This window comes from Carya illinoinensis, chromosome 6 (assembly GCF_018687715.1).
Source record: "Carya illinoinensis cultivar Pawnee chromosome 6, C.illinoinensisPawnee_v1, whole genome shotgun sequence".
NCBI classification, from domain to species: domain Eukaryota; kingdom Viridiplantae; phylum Streptophyta; class Magnoliopsida; order Fagales; family Juglandaceae; genus Carya; species Carya illinoinensis.
Window position 1 is genome coordinate 3,414,369 of NC_056757.1, and position 20,965 is coordinate 3,435,333.

Below are 20,965 nucleotides of genomic sequence, written 5' to 3' on the forward strand. Positions count from 1 at the left end.
GATATTGCACATGCAGTGGGAGTTGTGAGTAGATACATGAGTAACCCGGGAAAGCAACATTGAGAAGCAGTGAAGTGGATTTTGAGGTACTTAAAGGGTTCCTCAAAAACCTGTTTGTGTTTCTCTAGAGAGAGCTTGGAGGTGCAGGGCTTTGTTGATGCTGATTTAGCTGGAGATATTGATAGCAGAAAGAGTACCACGGGCTTTGTTTATACACTTGGTGGTACTGTAGTGTTATGGGATTCCAATCTACAGAAAACAGTTTCTTTGTCTATAACAGAAGCTGAGTATATTGCAGTGTCAAACGCTGCAAAGGAGACGGTATGGCTACAGGGCTTCTTGGAGGAGTTGGGTAAGAAGAATCAGAAAGGCACTCTCTACAGTGATAGTCAAAGTCTCATATTCCTTGCCAAGAATCCAGCATTCCATTCCAGGACCAAGCACATTCAGATCAGGTATCACTTCATACGGTCATTGTTAGATGACGAACAGTTATTACTTGAGAAGATTTGTGGAAGCAAGAACCCTGCTGATATGTTAACTAAGGGTGTCACGCTTGAGAAACTGAAGTTGTGCTCAACTTCAATTGGTCTTCTAGCATGAAGACAGGAGTAGTGAGTTGCAGAGGTGGAGGATATCACGTTTGAGGAAGACAGCGATGCAACGAGTGTACCAGTCTCCAAGTGGGAGAATTGTTGAGTGCTGTGGAGTCTGGTCCACACTGCTCGAGCGGATGCATTGGCCGCTCGAGCGAAGTCAGGCAGAGTCGAACGCTCGATGTCAGCTCGACAGTGAGCTCGAGCAAGAAGCTTTCGCTCGAGCGAAGTCAGGCAGAGTCGAACGCTCAATGTCAGCTCGACAGTGAGCTCGAGCAGGATGCGGAAGGGAAGTTCGCTCGACGCGCGCTCGACACGCCGCTCGAGCAAACATACAATTTTATAGGGTTTCCGCCGTGTAACTATATATATGATGTTTTAACTCATATGGCCGTACGATTACTGTATGAATGAACACTGTGGACATACAGTGTTGAAGATCCATCTTGTAGAATGTATTTTTCAGTAATAAAATCCTCTGCAGCTCCCGTGGACGTAGGCAATTTGCCGAACCACGTACATCTTGTGTCGTGTGTGATTGTGTGTGATCGTCTTTCTCGTTCCATATTATTTTTCAATTCATTGTCATCGTTTTTCAAAACATCTCCTTCTTTCAATGTCAAATTTGGAGCTCATTGATCAAGATGAAAGCCAATAGATAGGAAAATTGGTTGGGTTCTTTCCTAATGAATATGCATAGAATTGTTGGCTTTGCTATAATGAGGAATTTTAAAAGAGGGCAAATATTGCTCTCTTCTCTGTAACTAATTTATTTCTTTTTCCTTTTTATTTGTTCAAAGAAGACGTTCTGTGCTTCCTCCAAGATCACGCACCTCTTGAAAGTTTTATACTTTGTTGAAAGCATTTCATTTGAAACCATTGTACGTACAAGGCAAGTTGAAGTCCTTCAAATCATTAGAAGCCCTTCAAATGATGAACATCATTGGACGTATAACGCATGACTAGTCTGAGAGTTTTGGAGCAAACGACTTCAAACGATGTTCTACTAGTGTTCAAGGAGTTCTTTTAGATAAAGCGATCTGCTTCATCCGAAGATGAAAATGAAAAGCACCATTTGCAACCCAACCTCAGATCCATGACCCAAAGAGGTAGAAAAGATCCATGACCCAAAGAGGTAGAAAATGAAAAAAAAAAAAAGGTAGTTTTGTTTGGTTGTTGAGTAAACTCGAGGGAGAGAATGGGAAAGATTGAAGCTTTTTGTGGTTTTTTTTTTCAGGGTGTACCTAGAAAGGCAACGGATTTGAAGAGGAACGGTGGCGGTGGCAGTGTTATCAATCTTTCCAAAGAGAGAAAAGCGTTGCGTAGAGCAGTGCATAAGAGGTCAAAATGCCTTCTTCTCTGGCACGAGAGGCAACACCAATTGTGGGGGTGGCTACGACAAGTTCGTCGGTGGTAACATCCACTGGAGAGAGTAATGTAAATAATAGAAGAGAACAGAAGGAAAAACAGAGATAAAAATGGGAGATGAAGATCAGAGAGAAGAAAGGGAAAAAAAGCCAAGTTCAGAAATTTTCCTCCCTTTGTTTTTGTGTGTGTCCATTTTTCTTTAGCCAAAACGCATCGTTTCCGCAAGGGTGCACCAAATGGTCTACAAGTAGAGTTTTCCTAAAGAAAAAATATAGTTGCAAGTACAATTATACATTAATCTATACACCAATGTAATGTGATTGGTTAAAAAGTAGATTTTATTGAAAACAGTATTAATTTAAATTTTAAGTATGAATAAATCAGTATTGATATACAGATTAGTGCGCGACTGTATTTATATATAGCAAAACTCTTTCCTAAAAGTGTCAAGGAGAAAGTCATGCTTGTTACTTGGTCAACATAGTCCGACTTCTAATTTGAATAAATTAATAGCTTTTATATTCTAATACATTGTTAGATTCGATCATAGGTCCCAAATAAGGATCTAATGTACTAGCTTGTAATTTGACCTTGATGGATTTTTTTTTTTAATTTTTTAATTTTTTATTTTGTCATGGAATTAATTTTCTGTATACCCCTAAGTCTTCGTATTGGAACAATGGGTTTGTTTAACAAAATGCGTTTTTTATTTTATTTTTTTGTCCTTCAATGCACCTTGATCGATAAGGTCAATAGTCAGCACTCAAAAATTGTAACGATATCATATTTATATTGAGGAAGAAGAGAGAAATAAGAAGGGGCCGAGGGGCTGATGGCTGCTGAGAGTGTAATATTCTTTATATTGATTGTGGGGACACGATGTCATTAGAGTTAGTCATACATAGCATAAACATGTATATGTGTCAACATAATCCCATGGAAAAAGCCATGTTAAACCGATAACATCATCAGTTTCGAAATCATGATTGGAAATCCAGTTTAATCAACTCCCAAAACCCTAATTTTATGGGAAGAATATGATTTTGTTCCAGTGGCATGCCAGGAAATTTGCTAAGATCAATCATATGTACGTCAAAACAAGAACCACAGAAAACAGCTGAGCAGTCTTGAAATCAATCGATCTAATGAGGGATGATGGTTTTTGTCGGTTCCATGCTAAAAGTTCGAGGTCAGGTATCTGCCGATGAAATTTACATCCTAATATTATCTTGAAGAAATGGACACATCTGGTAGCGTCAAGCTATTTGCAATCCAAGCCTAAAAGTGATCAGAATCTCCTCCCGCTTTCCAATGCATCAAGCATGGGGCTTGAGTCCGCGGTATTTACTCCTGATAGTTCAACGATGTGTTGAGGTCGCATGTATACACTTCCAAGCTCTGATTGCTGCACATTGAGAGTATTTGTGTTGGTTGTTGCGGACTGAATGTCATTTCGGGAGTCTGCCAACATCTGGAAATACGCATGAGGTCCCCAACCTGCACATGTTACGTAAAGACAGTGGCAACTCATGAATGAATTATAGGGTTTTAAATACCGTACTGGCCGGTATGGCCAGTATATTCCATACCAGCCACTAATCTGGTACAGGTATTACATCTGTTTCGTATCGCCTCAAATACCAGTCATACCAGCCTATATTTTGGCTTGTACCGGCCAGTATTTCGGTCTGTACTTTTTTTTTTTCATTTCTTCAAACAGCAAGTTCATTTTTTGACTCTTAATTCAAACCAGCCTATTTATAATTTATATATATATATATGTATTTATATATAATTTATTTATATATAGACTATTATTTTGGAATAATGTTTTGAATACTGTACTGGATGTCGTACCAGTCAAGCCACTGGAACGAAATATTTCAGTACCGGTACCGTTTCGGAATAGTCGATATATAAATAATTTATATATATAAATTATATTTCAAAATAATAGTCTATATATGAATAAATTATACATGAATACATATGTATATATAAATTATAAATAGTCTAGTCTGAATTGGAAGTCAAAAAATGAGATTACAATTTGAAAAAATGAAAAAAAATAAAAAAATAAAAGGCCTAAATATTGGCCGTACCGGCCCGTATTTCAGCCGGTACGAAATAGGTACCATACTTGTACCGGACCAGTGACCGGTATGGAATGTACCGGCCGGTACGATACAATACCAAAAACAATGTTTTGGAATCTAATTTATATATATAATTTATTCATATGTCGACTATTCTGAAATAGTACACGAAACGGTACCGGTACTAAAATATTTCGTTCCAGTGCCTTGACCACTTTTTGTCTAATCTAGCTAATTCATGATTCATTTAAACAGTACAATGAAAAAAATCTTTCTCAAGATTGTTAATCAGCTACCCCATCAATGCTCTTAGCAAGCTAGTATTGTGTTTAGTATGCTCGAATGTTTATGTCCAAGAATGGTAAATCCTCGTAATACCTTACTTTATTTTATAAGAAACCATCTACAACAACATTTCAAAGCCCACAAGCAACAAATTCTTATATTCACAAATTTCTTAGTCCAGCTAAATGACGGCAATGGAAATTTAGTTAAACACCAGAAACAGACATAGTGCATTGGACTTTGGCCATTTGTTCTACACATATTGAAGACGTGCCTAGACGCAGGTCACCAAAAGGTTGGATCATAGCATCAACATAGGCTAATAAATATAATTATATAATATATGAAAGAATTAGATCATATTACACAACCAATTGGTGGAAAAAGATGAGGTACTTACCATCTATGTCATATGGGAGTGGAAAGAATTGTAAGTAACAAAATGAAGCAACTGTCATCCCTGCATAGAAAGTTTAAATGAGAAGAAGCGAAAATATTTCATTCTAAGAAGCTAGCATGCCATGTACCAAAAAATAGAACAGCACAAGACCAAAAAGAGGAGGAAAAAAAATAAAAGTCCTTGATAAACAAACCTATAAGACCTCCAGCGAATACATCTTGCCAGTGATGCCGATAGTCATCAACTCGAGAAACACCAACTAGAGAAGCAGCTAGTATTGGCAAGAAAACAATACATAGCTTTGCAACGTGGCCCCCATGATCAAATGCCCTGATTTTCCCTGACAGATACCAAGCAAGAAAGCCAAGACCTGCAAAGGACCCTGAAACCAAAATCCAGGATTTGTTAAGCTGATGTTTTCATTGAACAAGGTGCTCAGATAATACTAAAAAGATAAAAATAAAATAAAATGAACTAATATTAATATCCAAATCCCTCTCTCAACACAACCATTCGTAGAGACGGAGAATGAAATCTTGGGTTTTTTCTTCATATAAAAAAGTTATATTGTGACTAACACAGCAATCCTAATTTCTAGTTAAAAAAACCATTCATTTCTGTCAACATATTATATTTCCAGCATGAGTTTGAAATACATATGATTGCAATCTCCGGGGATGAAAACAATGCATCAAACAAAAGGCAAAATGGAGAAGAACACAACCGCTAAGCCAGCAGCATAACCCTAGTCCTGAAAGAGATTAGATAGCTTACAAGATGTATGCCCACTTGGGAAACTTTTATGTCCTTGCTTAATGACACTCTTATCTCCAGTACACATAACATTCCTTGTGACCTGCTCAAATACCTGCACATGTGATGCACCAGCAGCATGTTGGCTGTAACAAACTGGGGAAGGGCAAAGACTTCTTCTATCATAAAATCTTTAAATAAACACGGAGAAAAGTAAAACCAGGGGAATTCATGAACTTGAAAACCAACCACTTTGCCATCAGGGAAACAACGCCAAAAGAAGTCTGGACGTGGACGACCAACACCATCTTTGATCGCATCCGTTATAACTGCAGTGATCAGTATAGAAAATAGAAGACCTGGACATGCACACGGTATCAATTTGACGTTATCATTATACAACAATACCACGCAAAAAAAAACCTGCATGGAAAAAATTTTAAAAGGGAGGAAGAGATACCTAATGTGGCTTGGTGCAGATCAAAAACATCCCTTCTGATGAAGTAGTAGATGAGAATGACAGCAAAAGGCAACAATATCCCGATAATCTGTCAAAACAATGTACACAAAAGGATTAATTTTGACGTTGCAACTAATGTGCAATTACCTCATGCAAGAAGATTCCCTTTGAATTTATCAGTTCAAGGGGCCAAAACTTACTGGAACAGCCCAAAAGGGAACAGTACTATTGTCTTTCAAAGGGTATCTGAGGTCAGTCATCATCCCCTCTCCAACATAACGGTGAAATGGTTCTATAAGGTTCAAAATGACGTCTAGCACAACAAGAAGGGCAAGAATTAGCCAGTCATGCACATGCATTCTTGCCACTGTAACTCCATGTGACTTTATAGTGTGTACGCCCAAATGAATTTCTGGCATCTTTCACTGATCTGAGGCAAATTAAAAGGTTAGTTAATGAATATAACTGAGCAAATATATAAAGAAAAAAAAAATAAAAATAATGTCACAGGAATAAATGTGAAGACTTCAAGCTTTTGTAAAGGGAGGTACAAAATACGAAAGAAAGAAGGGAAATTAATTCATTAAATAACTACACTCCTTTATATCGGTTTAAACTTTTGAGACAATTAATGATAAAACACCAATAAAACCATGAAAACTACGATGATCACAAACAGACATAATAGGAACACAAAAAGACAAAAAAGTCAACTTCAAAGTTTCTGGATCCAATCCACGATTGATTCCCTCAAGTTCCAGTTTGAATGATATAATATTTCTTTGTACAGATTTTTTTATATTTTTATTTGATGTTAGATGTGCAGATTTGAAGGCCCATCATGGTACTCACAAAACACCAGACAATGAACAAGGACAATGATAGCAGGGTGGCATTTGTTCATCAAAGTAAGAATTAAGGACTATCATGTGACAAAGATGATTGCCTAAAAAAGAGTTGAACGGTAATTCAGGTCAACTTATTCCAACAGAGAACTAGGAGGTCCGAACAGGCAATCCACTCAGGATACCTGCCTTGCTTTTGCCTAGCACACATAAAAAGTATTAAAAACCTTTCCATTCCGAAGAACATAAATCACAACAAACACCACCACCACCACCACCCTTTCCTAAGCTAAAATGACTTTTGCATCAAAGTTTGTAGAATTTAAGCTGCTTGATGGATAACCATAGGTTATGATAAGATGTAATAAACTACTTGCCAAAGAACGGGAGAAGAAACTTCAAAGTCATTCTGATTTCAAAGGCACTTATAATCATCTATCATAATATCTCAGCTAGCCTGCACGTTATAGGAACTAGCTGAGAAATGTTTTGATAACCATGCAGTCCCCCTAAGATGACCTTCTCTTTGATTTTTTTTCTTTTTTTTTTTTATCGGTACCTTCTCGTTGAATTTGAAAGCACTTAATGGATGAAGCACCACTTTTAAACATGATACATCACCAGAACTATTTTGAGTAAGTTGCTGGCTCCCCAAATACAGTTTTTTCCAGACTACGCTGATAGGGATCAAAGGAACATCTGAAATTTAAAACCAAATAATATATTGATTATTTGCACATCATCATAGATCTTTCCAGGATCCATTGAAATTAAATTATAATAATGCTGTAATTTAGTAATAGCATCGGAATAAAACCGTATAGCTGCTGCATTACCGAGTTTTAAAATTACTTAAATTTGGCAAATGCCCCGATGGTTGACCATTACAGCTCCGTAGCACGTTTCAAAAAACTGAAATCAGGAAACCATAACTCAATGGACAATTATGAAGGCAATATATTCCACCTGTGTTCCAGATACCCTAAATAACATTTTTTAAGCGAAAACAGGATAAACGTTCCAGTAGAACTGAAAATAAATAAAACATAAAGTAATTATTTTACAGTGGTCAGTTAAAATGCGGATAAAATAAAAAATAACAGAAAAAAAAAGAGTAAAACAAGCTATCAATTTGAGCAGGCACTGATACTGTAACCAAAACTACCAACAAAATGAGCATAATATACATATACTTCGGCATAAGGCGCAAACAGAGGACCAGAAAAAGTACTGAATTCTTATAATTTATAAATGTCTAATTTCAATAATCCTAAACAAGTTTAACGTACTCAAACTTACAGAAAGCAAAAGGCTAGGGAAGCACAATTTCTGATTAAAAAAAAAAAAAAAAAAAAGCCCCGTTCGGAAGCTAAGAAAGTGAATGAAAATAGAAGAAATCAAATATCCGGATATTATACTAGGAGAGCAAAGGAAAAAAAAAACGCAACTCCACTGAGCAGTAATTAAAAAACCATTAGAAAAATCAAAAGCAAAAAGTTACAAATGACTCATAATTATACTTCCATCATATTTACTTCGTTTTCCGGTGAACGAAACGAAAAGGTAACCAGGAGAATCCACACTCAGGTTTGTTGACACATGGAAGAGAGTTCTCCATAACAAAAGCATGCGAACACCACAACAGTAACAAGCGAGAGAAATATAGCATCGCAAAGTGCACAAGAAAGCGAACAACGAATAGATTCAGAGAGAGAGAGAGAGAGAGAGATTCGCACAGGTTTCTGAGACATAAATTTTACCTGAAAAATATAAGAAAGTGAGAGGGGACTGGGAGCGTTTTCAGAGAGAGAGAGAGAGATTTGTGATGATTTTACATCGCATGCAGTGGAGAGCATCCACTCTGGGGGCAGTGGCACACAGCAAAAGAAATACAAGGGAGCAATAACAAAAAGAAAGCTGTTCTTTGAATGAAGGAAGGCGGTATACTTACTCTGCGTTTGGGGATGTAGCCACTGTCGTTTCGAGCTTAATTTAGTGGTTCGTTGCACTTGAAAAATAAGCAACTCCCAAAGTTAAGTAATTGATTAAAAACAAAGAAAGAATCTATTAATGTGAAGCTTTTACTCATTCCAATTTTTATTAATTTTTTTAAAAAAATAATTATTAAATATTATCAGAATACAGCTGAAAGTATGAAACGACACAATCAAATTATTCGGGACTATCATGCAACATGAGAGTACTATTAATCCAAGACCGTTAGAAAAGGATGAAAGTTGGGCATCTCAAGGTTAGCATTCTTCAAAAATATCTGAGTCAAAATAAAGTGTATGAAGGGGATTCAAAATTCCAAAAGCTACATGTCCTTTTTTTTTAAATCGAGAATTACTTTTATTACTTTATTCCATAATTTCATCAAAATCGAGCTAAAACTATCATATTCTGTAGGCTAAGCCTGGATTATGACCATTTCTCGAAACTCCTCATATTCTTTGCTTGTTCTTGTTGTTGTGCTTTTAACTTGCCTTTTACAATTTCATGTCTTATACGTGGATTATAAGAGAAACAAGTATAGATTGAAAGACATGTTGATAAATTTTGATAAGGAATGGAAAATTCATAATCAATATTATTCTTTTATTTCTTTTTAATGCAATTGACACGGAGAAATTGGTAAATGAAAATAGGCATAAGCCTAGGCAAAATGCTTATTACATTAATACATATGCCATTTTCCTTAAAAACCTGGTAGTTTATACTACCAAAGTTTCGATTAAAACAAATTATAGGCTAACTCTTCCATTTTTAATAGTTTGGATCATATGTTTTATATACCCAAGGCAACACGGTGAGTTTATCTTCTCTAGTTCAATTGCCTAGACACATGCTTGGTCTGCATGCTCTGGATCATGCAGCGCTCTTAACTTTCGGTATTGACTCTAGTTCTTTATTCCTTTATGTGCCCTTTGTAATCTTCATTTACTAATTTTCTTTAGGAGCTTGGTTTTGAGATTATTATAATCTCATGCTCTCTTGTATACTATATTCCTCCACCGTAAATGAAGATTATCAATAAAATTAGATATTGTCCTCTTCGCTTAAAAAAAAGTAGGTTATACGATATTTATTAATTATTTGATGTTGTAAGGAATATTTATATGAACAGTATTAAATTAATTAAATTCATTTCATGTGTATATTTATCTCACACTCTACACTCTCAAACTCATACAAGATATATGAGGAATCTTTTCTTCAATTCTTTATACTTCCCTCTTCGATGAATCTACCTAGCAGAAAATTATCACGTATGGATGATAAGGCATTTCTATCCTATCAAAAAATTTAATGTTATTAAATCTTATATAAATATTAATTTTTAATAACAAGACATTTTAGTAGTACAATGAGTATTTTAAATTTAATAATTACTCAGAACCATATTGCAAGAGTCTAGAGATGATAGCATGAGAGTGATCATTAATGGCGTGCGATCTAAAAGAAATGGAACATTCTCATGGCTAGCTTTGTTTGAAAGCTGGGGGGAACCTAACATTATTCTTTTCACTCCTTACGTTTCGTGATGACTTCTCCGCACTCAAACAAAACAGATAAAGTGGTATTTCCAGGAATGCTTTTTACATGCATCATCCTTAAGGCTGATTACATTAGGATATATATAAATCCCATACGTCGTTTTTAATGAACATTTCGTGGTATTCTCGAATTTTCACACGTGCATGCAAATAGTTACAAAATATTCTAAGCAATGAAAAAAGAAAAGATGGACACATGAAGTGGGTCATGTGTATAGGCTGATTTAAAAAGAAAAGCAGATTTTATTTTTCCATCATTGAGTACCATTTTCAGGTCATCTATCATCTAACAGGCTGCATCCTAGATTTGCTAAAACTAAAATTCAGTCGATTCAGGAAGTTGTCATTTACATGTGAAGAAAAAAGTCAAGGGACCTGGGATTAACTTAAAACACAAGATATACAAGATCACCTCTTCCCTGATTCCATTTCATCCAGTGTGGAGCTAAGATCGCTGTTCAAAGAGAATGCCGCATCATCATGTTGCCCTGCTTGTTGATTCACAACCCCAATCCCTGCAGCCTACACATTCTGTGCATTCGTTTCATGTAACGTGTCTGTATTGGCAGATGACTCCTTCAAAGCTTGGAAATATGCATAAGGGCCCCATCCTGAAACCAGAATATCATTAAGGAAAACTCAATTAGCCTGATTGATTTTCGGAAAGTAACAACAGTACTTCAGTTTTAGAAATAGTGGATCATAACGAACAAGAGAGGAAGCAATTCACCGGGTCAAATGTTGATATTTTCAGATCACAAACACCAGTGACTAGGTAGCTAGAGTTACTTGGTTCTCTAATTCTACTTCTTTTCAAAGATTCCAAGTTCTACCCAACTTCTGATTGAAGTATTGTTAGTATAGTAGATACTTAAAAGGATAAATCTGTAGCAAGAATAATTGTGCACTAATATATGCACCAATTTAATGTGATTGGTCAAAAAGTAGATTTTATTGAAAATAGTGCTAATTTAAATTTTAAATATGAAGGAATTAGTATTAGTGCGCAGATTAGTACGCAACTTTTCTTGTATAAAACAAAACTCATACTTAAAACACTTGCAATCATATTATATGATTCCAAACTTTCTCCCCTTTCGGTTACTACATGGCAATCATTGGAGCATTAGCATACTCAAAATTGCAATTCTAAGATATAGCAATCCACTCACTATTCAGGATGCATGAGTTCCCATAAATTCATTATTTATTGTCATTGCCAACACAAAGCAGATCTTTTCTCCATACATCGATTCCTCATTTTCTAATATTTTATTATTTTACACAAGCATGCATGCATTTATTTTTTCTGGAGAAGCATACATCCTTTGAATGTCTCTGAAGACATTCAATACCTTTAATTGAATGTAATGATACTATAAAACTTCCTGTGTACTTTCGAGTTCCTTTGTTATAATTAGGTATGTTCTTGTATATACTTTTTGTGTAATTGGGCAACCTTTTCATTATGTTTCAACAAACTTTACCTTTACCAATTAAAAACGTGATACCATAAAACTTTTACTGATGTTTCGAGATAAAGGTAGCAAGAGTATTCTTTAGAAAAAAAAATTGAAATTCCAATTAGAACGAATCACTTCTTGAAAGAACAAAAGATAAAAGGATGGATACCTTCATCATCAGATGGAGGTGGGAAAAATTGCCGATAGCAAAATGCTGCCACAGCTAGCCCTGCAAACGATGAACCATGTAAAGCTGCTGAAGTCATATATTGAAAATCTGAGCCTGATTTCATTTTCTAAGTGATGATACAAAAACATACCTATAACACCTCCAGCAAATACGTCTTGCCAATGGTGCCAATAGTCATTAACCCGTGAGACGCCAATGAGGGATGCAACGAGCAGCGGAAGGAAAACAATGCATAGTTTTGCCACATGCCCTCTGCGATCAAATACTTTGATTTTTCCAGTCAAGTATAATGACAGAAAACCTAAACCCGCAAAGGACCCTGCAGAGAAAAATCCTAAATCATATCCAACGAGCATTTCATACACTGCTTTGATTTTGGTGAACTAAGAAGATAGAATATATTTGCATTCTTTAGTAATTCGACAATCTCTTTAGAAAATTGTCTGCTTGGTTCAAAATAGGAAATGGAAGCATGAGACCACCATCAACCAACTTACATTTAGTATAAGTTTTCCCAGGTGTAATAGATTATGAATTCGCTAATGTGATTTGATGAGTAATTTTTTCCATTTCAATTCACCAAAATACATTAGAGCCTGTAGCAGGAAGTGTTGCTTACATGAAGTATGACCGCTTGGGAAACTCTTGTGTCCTTCCTTTATGACACTATGTTCACCATGACATACTACGCCTCCCCATTTATCATAAAGCTAACAAAAGCAAAAACCACACAAGATCAACAATAAAAGTACTTTGGAGCAGATATTCATAATTCTTTAAATGATATATTGGATATTCAGGCCAGAAAAAAAGGTCCAGCAATGACCCCCACGCCCCCAAGAAAAGCAATGAGTTTGGGAGAAACTCAGACCTGTGAAGTTGAACTAACAGAAAAGAAAAAGAAGTTTACACATTTATCCAAATGATTCTTGATTCCTGAACAGGATTTTCTGCCAAATTTGGGGAATTCACTGAGTGCCAAAATTTGGCAACCATTGGAAATTTTTTTGTTTTTTTTTTTTTTTTCAGGGAAAGGGGGGAGGGGATGGAGGGTACATGTATATACCTAGTACCACACCTCATTGATAGCTCTGAACACCTAACCAGCAGGTCAGACCCATCCCCCCCACCCCCTCAAAAAAAAAAAAAAAAACTCTTTATCATCTTTTTTGTCAAGGAAAATAGAGAACACATCTAAGGTATGGTTAACTAAATAAAAAGTGGGTATATGAAGAAGAGGAAACAATTGGCATATGCCTTGTTCAATTCGTTGAAAAAGTTACATTCAAGTGGTTGTTGAGGATGTGACATACAATGCTAACAATGTTATGAAACCATATGGAAATTTTAAGAGAAAAACACTGGCACATGTAACTAAAACAAAGAGGTAAATAATTTGGAGGAAAGTGGGAGCATACATCCTTTCCATCAGGGAAGCAGCGATAAAAGAAGTCTGGTCTAGGCCTACCAGCTGCATTCTTTATTGAATCCGTAATAATCGCAGTAATCAGTACAGCAAATAAGAGACCTGGTCTTCAAAAGAGACGTAAGTACTTTCTTTTCTTTCTATGCAACTTCACTCTAAAAGAATAAATATGATTACTACTATTTTTCTAGGGGCTTACATAAGGTATCACGTGCCCGTATCACAGAATAAGATAGAGATAGGGATTCAGCAAAGGAGATGTAAGCCATTTCCTTAGATAAAAACATATATGCTGTTAAAAAAAGGTTATAACTGAATAATGACTGCGAACTAAGATTACCAAGAATGCTGTGGTGCAGATCGTAGACATCTCTCCTATAAATATAGAAGAGAAGGAAAATGGCAATAGGCAACAAAACTGCGTACATCTGACCACAAAAAGGAAAAAGAATCCTGTTATCAATGTTTGCCTCCAGCAAATTGATACAACTATGATAAAATCATTCCAGTTTGTATAGTGATAGCACCTTAAGACCAAAAATTTAGATTTTTCGAAAAAAAGAAAAAAAAAAAATCCATGGTGGAAATAGTCATGTATTTGCATTAAAATTGTCCTTTTCCATGTAGCACACTGTCAATAATGGAGATTTCTGAAATAAATCTTACGGAAACTTGCATTGGAAAGTTGATGAAAACAGAATACCAATTGTTGCTTTTAGTGACTAAACAAAATCTAGCCAGTTCAATTTAATGAAAATTCAGCTAAAAGTTTTTTATTAAAAAATATAAAAACCAAAAGGAAAGAAATAAAAACCAGTGACAGAGAACTTACCGGAACAGACCATACAGGAACTGTGTTATCTTTCATGGGATACTTGAGGTCTGTCATCATATCCTTTCCCACAAAGCGGTAAAATGGGCCAATGATATATACAACTACTTCTATCACGGCAAGAAGCAGCAATATAAGCCAATCATAACTGTGATTCCATGCAAGAGCGGCACCATGAGATTGAATAGTGCACTGCATTGTGTGCGTTCCAAGCTCCATCTCTCCTCTTCTTCGCTGCTGTAACATGCACATAACACCAAAGGTATTGATGATTCCTTTGCATGATTCACTCATGCTGGACCATTCAATCATTTACTGCTCTAAGATCTAGAGAGAGAGCACAGTTTGATCAATTATGTAAAAAATGAACCTAATTTCCATGATGCAGGACAACGAAGGTATTAGAGGATTCTACCATCCGCTGACAGATTCAATCATTAGTTGGTTAGCCTAATCGGCATTCAAGTTAGTTACTACCATGTGTAAGTATCAGAGTTAGTTAGTGCAGATTCGATCTTGTATGTCTATAGATATTTATCATCCTGATGTACAGTACTGCACAAGTCACAAGATTACGAAATACAAGTTCTTGGTTACTGATTTTTCCAAGTTCATCTTCTTGGCTCATAGTCTTTCGGTTATTGGATCACCTTGCTTTCTTTACACTCTGTTCTCCGACAGGAGGAAGAAAATTACCGTTCTAACTTCACAAATGATCGGACAAACAGATGGTGTACAGCAATCAAAGAAAGAGTTAGTGTCGCACCAACCAAAAATGGAGTCACACCATTCAAAGAAGCAAAAGAATCACTCCTGCATCGAATTTCGAGATTCCAAATGAACCACAAATCTGTCTTCATTACTCGAGCTCCTTGGTTTTTGTTCAAAAGAAAATAATACGAACAATAGACTCTTGCTAACCACAACCAACACACAACGACCCTCTCAATAGACAAGTCCAACAAAATATGAACTCTCAAGTAAACCAAATAACCGAAGCCTAACACACGACTGCAACGCACAGCACTTTCCACGTCGCTACACGACTCAGTTATCTAAAACAAAAAAGCATACAAAAAGTGCGCAGCAGCTGACGCATCGTTCAAACGATGAGATGAAAGCTAAAATCCGGCTAAAATCAAACTATAGTTTGCCGGAAAAAGGTCCGTTCACAGCTTGTTGCAAGCAATATACGCAAAAAAATTAAACCAAAACTGAACCACCGACAGTACTTCATAAAGTTGCTTGACGTACCTCTCAACATTCGGAAATAAAGAAAGATTAAATTAATTTTTGATTCTATGATAATCAAAACTTTAATAAAGCTTCTAATCTAGATAGAAAGTCACAGCGTATAAATACATATGCAAAAGTGAAAGTAGGGGAAAAAAAGCACCAATTCACTAACCTGAGAGGTATTCCGGAATTTCCAAAAGGAACAAAACGATGCCATATCCCTCCACGCCATCGGACGAACAAACGCAGAAATATCTAAAAGCACACCTGTCGAATTTTTAACCCCAGATCTAATACGATGGCGAATCGATTTATTGATTAATTAAAAATGAGGAAAGACACTAATAAGTAAGAGAATCTTATCTCCTACAGGAATGGAAAAGGAATAAAAAAAAAAAAAAGTATTAATGACGAAGAGACGAGATTCACAGGGATAAGATAAGGCACTGAAAATGATTAGTGAAAAAAGTTAGGAAGTTAATAAAAAAAAAAGGTGCTTCTCTGTTCCCTCAGGATACTAGTAGCTTTTTCGAACCGAACAGTTCTCAGAAAAACAGGTAAGAGAGACAGTGCGAAATTTGAACTATACGATTTGCCGCCGGACGGTTACATCATTGGATCGCCGGTTAACAGTCGCCGGATTTATCGGGTTAATATCGAGTTAGCGACTTCTTTGAAGTCTTCTGCCGCGGTGTATGGCCGGGGGCCCCCAACAAGATAAACTGTTAAACAAGGCATGCAGCTATCCTGTAACCACCACAATTGAGCAACACAAGACATTGCTGAGCTGATGCATGTACCATTTGGGTTAGGTATCAACCATATTAATTATTATTAATAATAATTATAAAGAGAAATGATTTATATAATTTTAAACGAATTAAGTCTTTCTATTCTTATTTTAAAAGAATAGAAAAAATTTGTGACACACAATAAAAAATCAAAAATTTTACGAGAATTAATTTCTTAAAGAATATACACGAAGATTGCGCACTTTAATTTTTTTTTATTCCATTTTTATGATTATTTTTAATATTTGTTAATATATATTTATCAAATTATATCAATTTATAAATTTATATTTATGTAATTTATTTGTGGCTAAAATATTTATTAATTATTATTATTAATTATAAAAGGAAATGATTTTTATAATTTTAAAAAATGCAAATCTTTTGTATTTTCGTTGAAAAGAATAGAAGTAATTTGTGATATACAAGAAAAAATCAATTTTTTTTTTAAAGTAGTTAGGTTTTTTTACGGTAGTTGCCGACTTGCCCACTCTAAAATTAATAAATTATTTAGAAAATGTAGTTGGATTTTTTTTTTTTATTCCATTTCTATGGTTCATTTTTTATTGACTGCCGACAGTTGACTTCAAATAACACGATAGTCTTTGATTTATTCACCATTTTGAAATAATCGATCAAACAAACGGATATTTATTTCTCTTTTTTTGTTTCCTTGAGCTATATTTTTATAGAGTATTTAAATAGTGGGCCCGCTACATTTAGGGGAGCGGAGTGAGAGTTGACTACTCAACGACCCACCAACACCCCCCAACCCCCGGGGGAGCGGTGGGGGCAGTTGCAACCACGTCATATAGGGTTTGGAGTCTGGATTTAAATTTGTTTTAAATAACTGCTTTAGATATTAAAAAAAAAAATTATATAAAATAAATTTATAAATTAATATAATTTTATAAAATCTGTTAAATTTATTTTATAATAAAAATAATTTTACAACCAAATCATATCATATTAATTTATAAATTTATTTTTATATAATTTTTTTCTATGACTAATATATTTTCATTATTTTAAGATAATTCCAAGCCGTCGATTGGGACTTTAGATTGGGTCACACACAGCTTTCTATAGCTTACTTTCAACAACTAATTATTTCAGCCCATTAGTAAAACCCCCTAATCATTTCGATACAATTATTTCGCCCTATAAGAATATGAAAGTTTCAAGAGGGAAAAATGACCATACTTATCCAAAAGCTAAACGAATGGCATAAAATAAGTTCAACATCTTTCATTCTTTGGCACGCTACAGACTGTTATAAGTTGCAAAAGCATGAGCTATTAAAAAATATACTTTAACTATAAAATTAAATTAATACAATTTGATATAATATGTTAAATAAAAAAATTAATTTTATTATAAAATAAATAGTTATACTCTAATTATATTTGGTTAATTGCACCATAAAAAAAATAGATTAATAAACTTATTTATGGGTACAGTAAGTCTTTGGATATCAAAATTATCTCAACTCATCTCATCTCATCTTATTTTATCTTATCATTACAATTTTCACAAATTTTCATATAAAATGTAACAAACAATTTAATTTTTTTAAATTCTAAAATAATAATAATATTAAAAAAATATTCTAATAATATTTTATTTAACTTTTAACTTTCATCTAAAATTATATCATCTCATCTCACTCTTCAAGTGAAAATATTAGTATCAGCTACAGTTTGGCGTAAGCCAAATGCACACCATACGTGGCACTGAGCAAAATGACCAATTTCTCCCCCTCCCCAGCTGCACGTTCCCTCTCTCAGATTTCACCCATTTGATTTTTCAAAATAGAGCTCCTCTCCCCCATCCCCAGCCCCACCCCCTCGTTATTTCATGTGCACTCTCCCCCCCACCCCAACCCCTCGTCGTTCCGTTTGCACTCTCCCTCCACCCTACCCCTCGTCTTGCCTATCCTCTCCCCCAAGCCCCTTTGCGTCGCCCATTCTCTCCCCCCAACGCTCCCTCTACCCATCACCTCTATTGTCATTAGCCATTCCTCTACCCAGCACCCGCTCCATTCCAAGATTATTTCTACTGAAGAGATATGTGGTCACGGGCTAAGGTATTTATTCTTATAAAATGCTTTAAAAAAGTTACATATGAAATTCTAGAGTTATGTTATATAAAATTCTAAGGTTTAATTGTATGATAGCTTACATTTAATATTGCTTTCACTATCACCACCATTGACCATTGTTAGAGAATCGCAGCTACGTTTAGTTTCTTACAAATAGGTTCTTCCTCGGAGATGGATAAACATAGGGGTTCTCATGTTTTGGATTTTTCAGTTTTAAAGCATGTGCTATATTAATTTGGTCCAGTTAGAAAACCATTTCATGAAAGCTTTCATAAGTTAAAAACTTGTTGGTTGCCTTTAGATAAAATATATGAACTTTATTTGACAAACTGAAAGAAACTTTGAAGCTTCGAGTTTTGAATATATAAGATAGAAATAACTTCTCAAATGAGGAAGGTTTTAGGGATGAGGGCCTTACCTCATTAGTAAAAAGGTTGGCGTTTTGTCAAAGTTTTTCAAACCATGGGAAGTGAATTTAAGAGACAAATCTTTCAAGTTTAATGGGAAATTTCAAACTTATCTTAGAATCAAGAAAAAAGCTCTGAATTTTATATTTAGTGATGATCAATCTAATTCTAAGAACTTAAGAGTATCTTATTTAGGATGGCAGATGAGATCAAAATCTATAAGAAACTTTTTTTTCTATAGATTTTTGAGAATGCTCTCCTTGAGTTTTGTTAAATAAACAAGAGTTTTATCCTTCAATAACCAAGAAAATCCACTGAAGCTTTGGGAGTAGAATTCAATATTACAAAATTGCCTAAAAGTTCTATAGCTATTGCGGCAGAAGGTAATTAAGTTGTTTGTCTTGCACAAGGGGAATATCTTACAAGGGGTTGTAAGTGGAACTATCTGTACAACTAATTTCATTTGATGGATTGGCTTTCTTTTAGTTCACTATTTTAGAGTGATTTTGCCTTTGAAGAGTACTTTGAATGATTTTCATTCCATACCAATATCTCATGTTTTCATTTGTATATTGCTCTGATTATTTTGGAGATAGCATGTGTTGTATAGTTTTTAGTTCAGGATTCTATTGGTTTAAAAAGAAAAAAAATTGTTCTTGTATTGGCTTGACAGCAATACATCTCAGAATTAAGATGTTCTTCCAATCAGGTGAGGAGTTATAACAAGACAAGTGAGATTATTGAAAACTATGGACTTGTTCTAATGAAGTAAGAACATCTTTTCTTGGCATGCCTTACACAACAGGAAAAAACAATTCAATCATTACATCATAAATCCTGATCATAGGTCCTGCCATCACTATTAGAACATATCCAATTTTGTAAATGAGCTGAACTCTTGTGTTTGAATTTGTCTTTGGTTTTTCAAAATCAGTCATGGCATCATCTCAATCATCATTAAGGGTGTAAGAATGAACCGAAAAACTGGACAACCGGCCTGAACCGGTTTATTTGGTCCGGTTTTCGACCTGTTCGATTCAGAATCGGTTCTTTCATTTTAAAAATCAGTCAAATCCAGTCCAAAATCAGTTTTATGTTTTCCAACACCGGACCGGTTCACATGTTATATATATTTTATTAATTTTTAATATTATATATAATATATTTTATATATAATATATATAATTATGTATGAAATAATATATTATAATTATATATATTATAATTTATAACATAATATTTTAATCTTAAACATGAATATTTATTTAATCATATGTTTTAAATATATATATATATATATTAAATACATTTTATTACCTAATAAATTCTCAATATATTTCTTTTGATAAATACATTAGTAATACTAATATACTTAATATATTAAAACTGGACCGAAACTGATAAAACCAGACGTACCGGTTTAGGAGGATAACCGGTGCGTAATTGGTTTTTGAAAATACAAAATCGGTACATACCGGTTCGGTCCTAGATTTTATCCAAAACTGGACCGAACCGGACTGATTACAACCCTAATCATCATCTTAGTTAATAATTTTGTGATGGAATTACTAACTTGTTGGTGTGGTTTGAAAACACCACTAAAGATGTCTCACACTAAGAAAAATCTTGGAATGAGATTTTTTTCCTACCCGAACTATAATACGGTAAAATAACTTTATATTTGTCATATTTGCATATCAATTTGCTGCTTGCGGGGTGTATTTTATCATGTCAATTGGAAGTTCGTACTATGTGTAGGGAGATGTGAAGTGTGAATTCTTCGTATAGGCGGATTTACTTCATTTGCTAGAGGAGAATTTTCGTGTGAGAGAGAATAGGGCTTAGAAGACGTGGGATGATGTATTATAGCGCAAGTATAACGTTTGGAAAATGGAAGATAAAGTGAGAGATAGTGAAGAATCTGAAAAAGAAAAAGGAAAAATTATTGTGTTTGTGATGGGTTATCACATTTGTAATAGTGTTTGTTTCGTTTAGATAAATTCCATGTAAAAGTATCGTGTATGGATTAGATGGGTTTTGAATGGTTCTTAGGTTGTGCACATGGTTTGATGAAAACCATGTATGTAAATTGTATAGTGAAATCACCTTGTGTAATGAAGATAATTTGTGCATCTCAATTGAATTTGTAGACTTTAACG

The 20,965-nt window shown here is 34.7% G+C and overlaps 2 protein-coding genes across 15 annotated transcripts; both read right to left on the reverse strand.

Annotated features, from left to right (window-relative positions):
- Positions 1 to 2,797: 2,797 nt before the first annotated feature.
- On the reverse strand, positions 2,798 to 8,835 carry LOC122312406 (lipid phosphate phosphatase 2-like). 10 transcript variants are annotated; one of them, XM_043126998.1, is made up of 10 exons: positions 8,755 to 8,778; positions 7,640 to 7,715; positions 7,363 to 7,502; positions 6,159 to 6,388; positions 5,959 to 6,046; positions 5,748 to 5,857; positions 5,520 to 5,613; positions 4,939 to 5,127; positions 4,746 to 4,805; positions 2,798 to 3,461 (listed from the first exon to the last, which is right to left on the reverse strand). In XM_043126998.1, the coding sequence occupies exons 4-10, from the start codon at positions 6,375 to 6,377 to the stop codon at positions 3,253 to 3,255; spliced, it is 969 nt and encodes a 322-aa protein (XP_042982932.1). In that variant the 5' UTR covers positions 6,378 to 6,388; positions 7,363 to 7,502; positions 7,640 to 7,715; positions 8,755 to 8,778; the 3' UTR covers positions 2,798 to 3,252. The 10 variants fall into 10 exon arrangements, with proteins under 10 accessions (XP_042982932.1, XP_042982933.1, XP_042982929.1 ...); XM_043126999.1 differs by lacking the exon at positions 8,755 to 8,778 and adding an exon at positions 8,564 to 8,718 and having other exon boundaries at positions 6,159 to 6,383; XM_043126995.1 differs by lacking the exon at positions 8,755 to 8,778 and adding an exon at positions 8,564 to 8,717.
- Positions 8,836 to 10,583: 1,748 nt separating this feature from the next.
- LOC122313499 (lipid phosphate phosphatase 2-like) lies at positions 10,584 to 16,307 on the reverse strand. 5 transcript variants are annotated; one of them, XM_043128570.1, is made up of 9 exons: positions 16,097 to 16,307; positions 15,680 to 15,762; positions 14,272 to 14,505; positions 13,780 to 13,867; positions 13,432 to 13,541; positions 12,633 to 12,723; positions 12,144 to 12,332; positions 11,993 to 12,052; positions 10,584 to 10,971 (listed from the first exon to the last, which is right to left on the reverse strand). In XM_043128570.1, exons 2-9 carry the CDS (start codon positions 15,737 to 15,739, stop codon positions 10,883 to 10,885), a joined length of 921 nt encoding a protein of 306 aa, XP_042984504.1. In that variant the 5' UTR covers positions 15,740 to 15,762; positions 16,097 to 16,307; the 3' UTR covers positions 10,584 to 10,882. The 5 variants fall into 5 exon arrangements, with proteins under 5 accessions (XP_042984504.1, XP_042984505.1, XP_042984502.1 ...); XM_043128571.1 differs by having other exon boundaries at positions 15,680 to 15,774; XM_043128568.1 differs by having other exon boundaries at positions 14,272 to 14,508; positions 16,097 to 16,306.
- Positions 16,308 to 20,965: the final 4,658 nt, after the last annotated feature.

Bases quoted from the DNA above. Each gene is read 5' to 3' on its own strand.
- LOC122312406 (XM_043127002.1), bottom strand. From the start codon at position 6,377: ATGCCAGAAATTCATTTGGGCGTACACACTATAAAGTCACATGGAGTT. The intron at 6,047-6,158 runs GTAAGTTTTGGC...TTGTTTTGACAG, and splicing joins TTCCCTTTTGGGCTGTTCCA to ATTATCGGGATATTGTTGCC. The intron at 5,614-5,747 runs GTTGGTTTTCAA...TCACATGTGCAG, and splicing joins GTTTCCCTGATGGCAAAGTG to GTATTTGAGCAGGTCACAAG.
- LOC122313499 (XM_043128568.1), bottom strand. From the start codon at position 15,739: ATGGCGTGGAGGGATATGGCATCGTTTTGTTCCTTTTGGAAATTCCGG. The intron at 14,509-15,679 runs GTTAGTGAATTG...TGCATGTTACAG, and splicing joins AATTCCGGAATACCTCTCAG to CAGCGAAGAAGAGGAGAGAT. The intron at 12,333-12,632 runs GTAAGCAACACT...TTTTCTCTGCAG, and splicing joins CCCAAGCGGTCATACTTCAT to GGTCCTTTGCGGGTTTAGGT.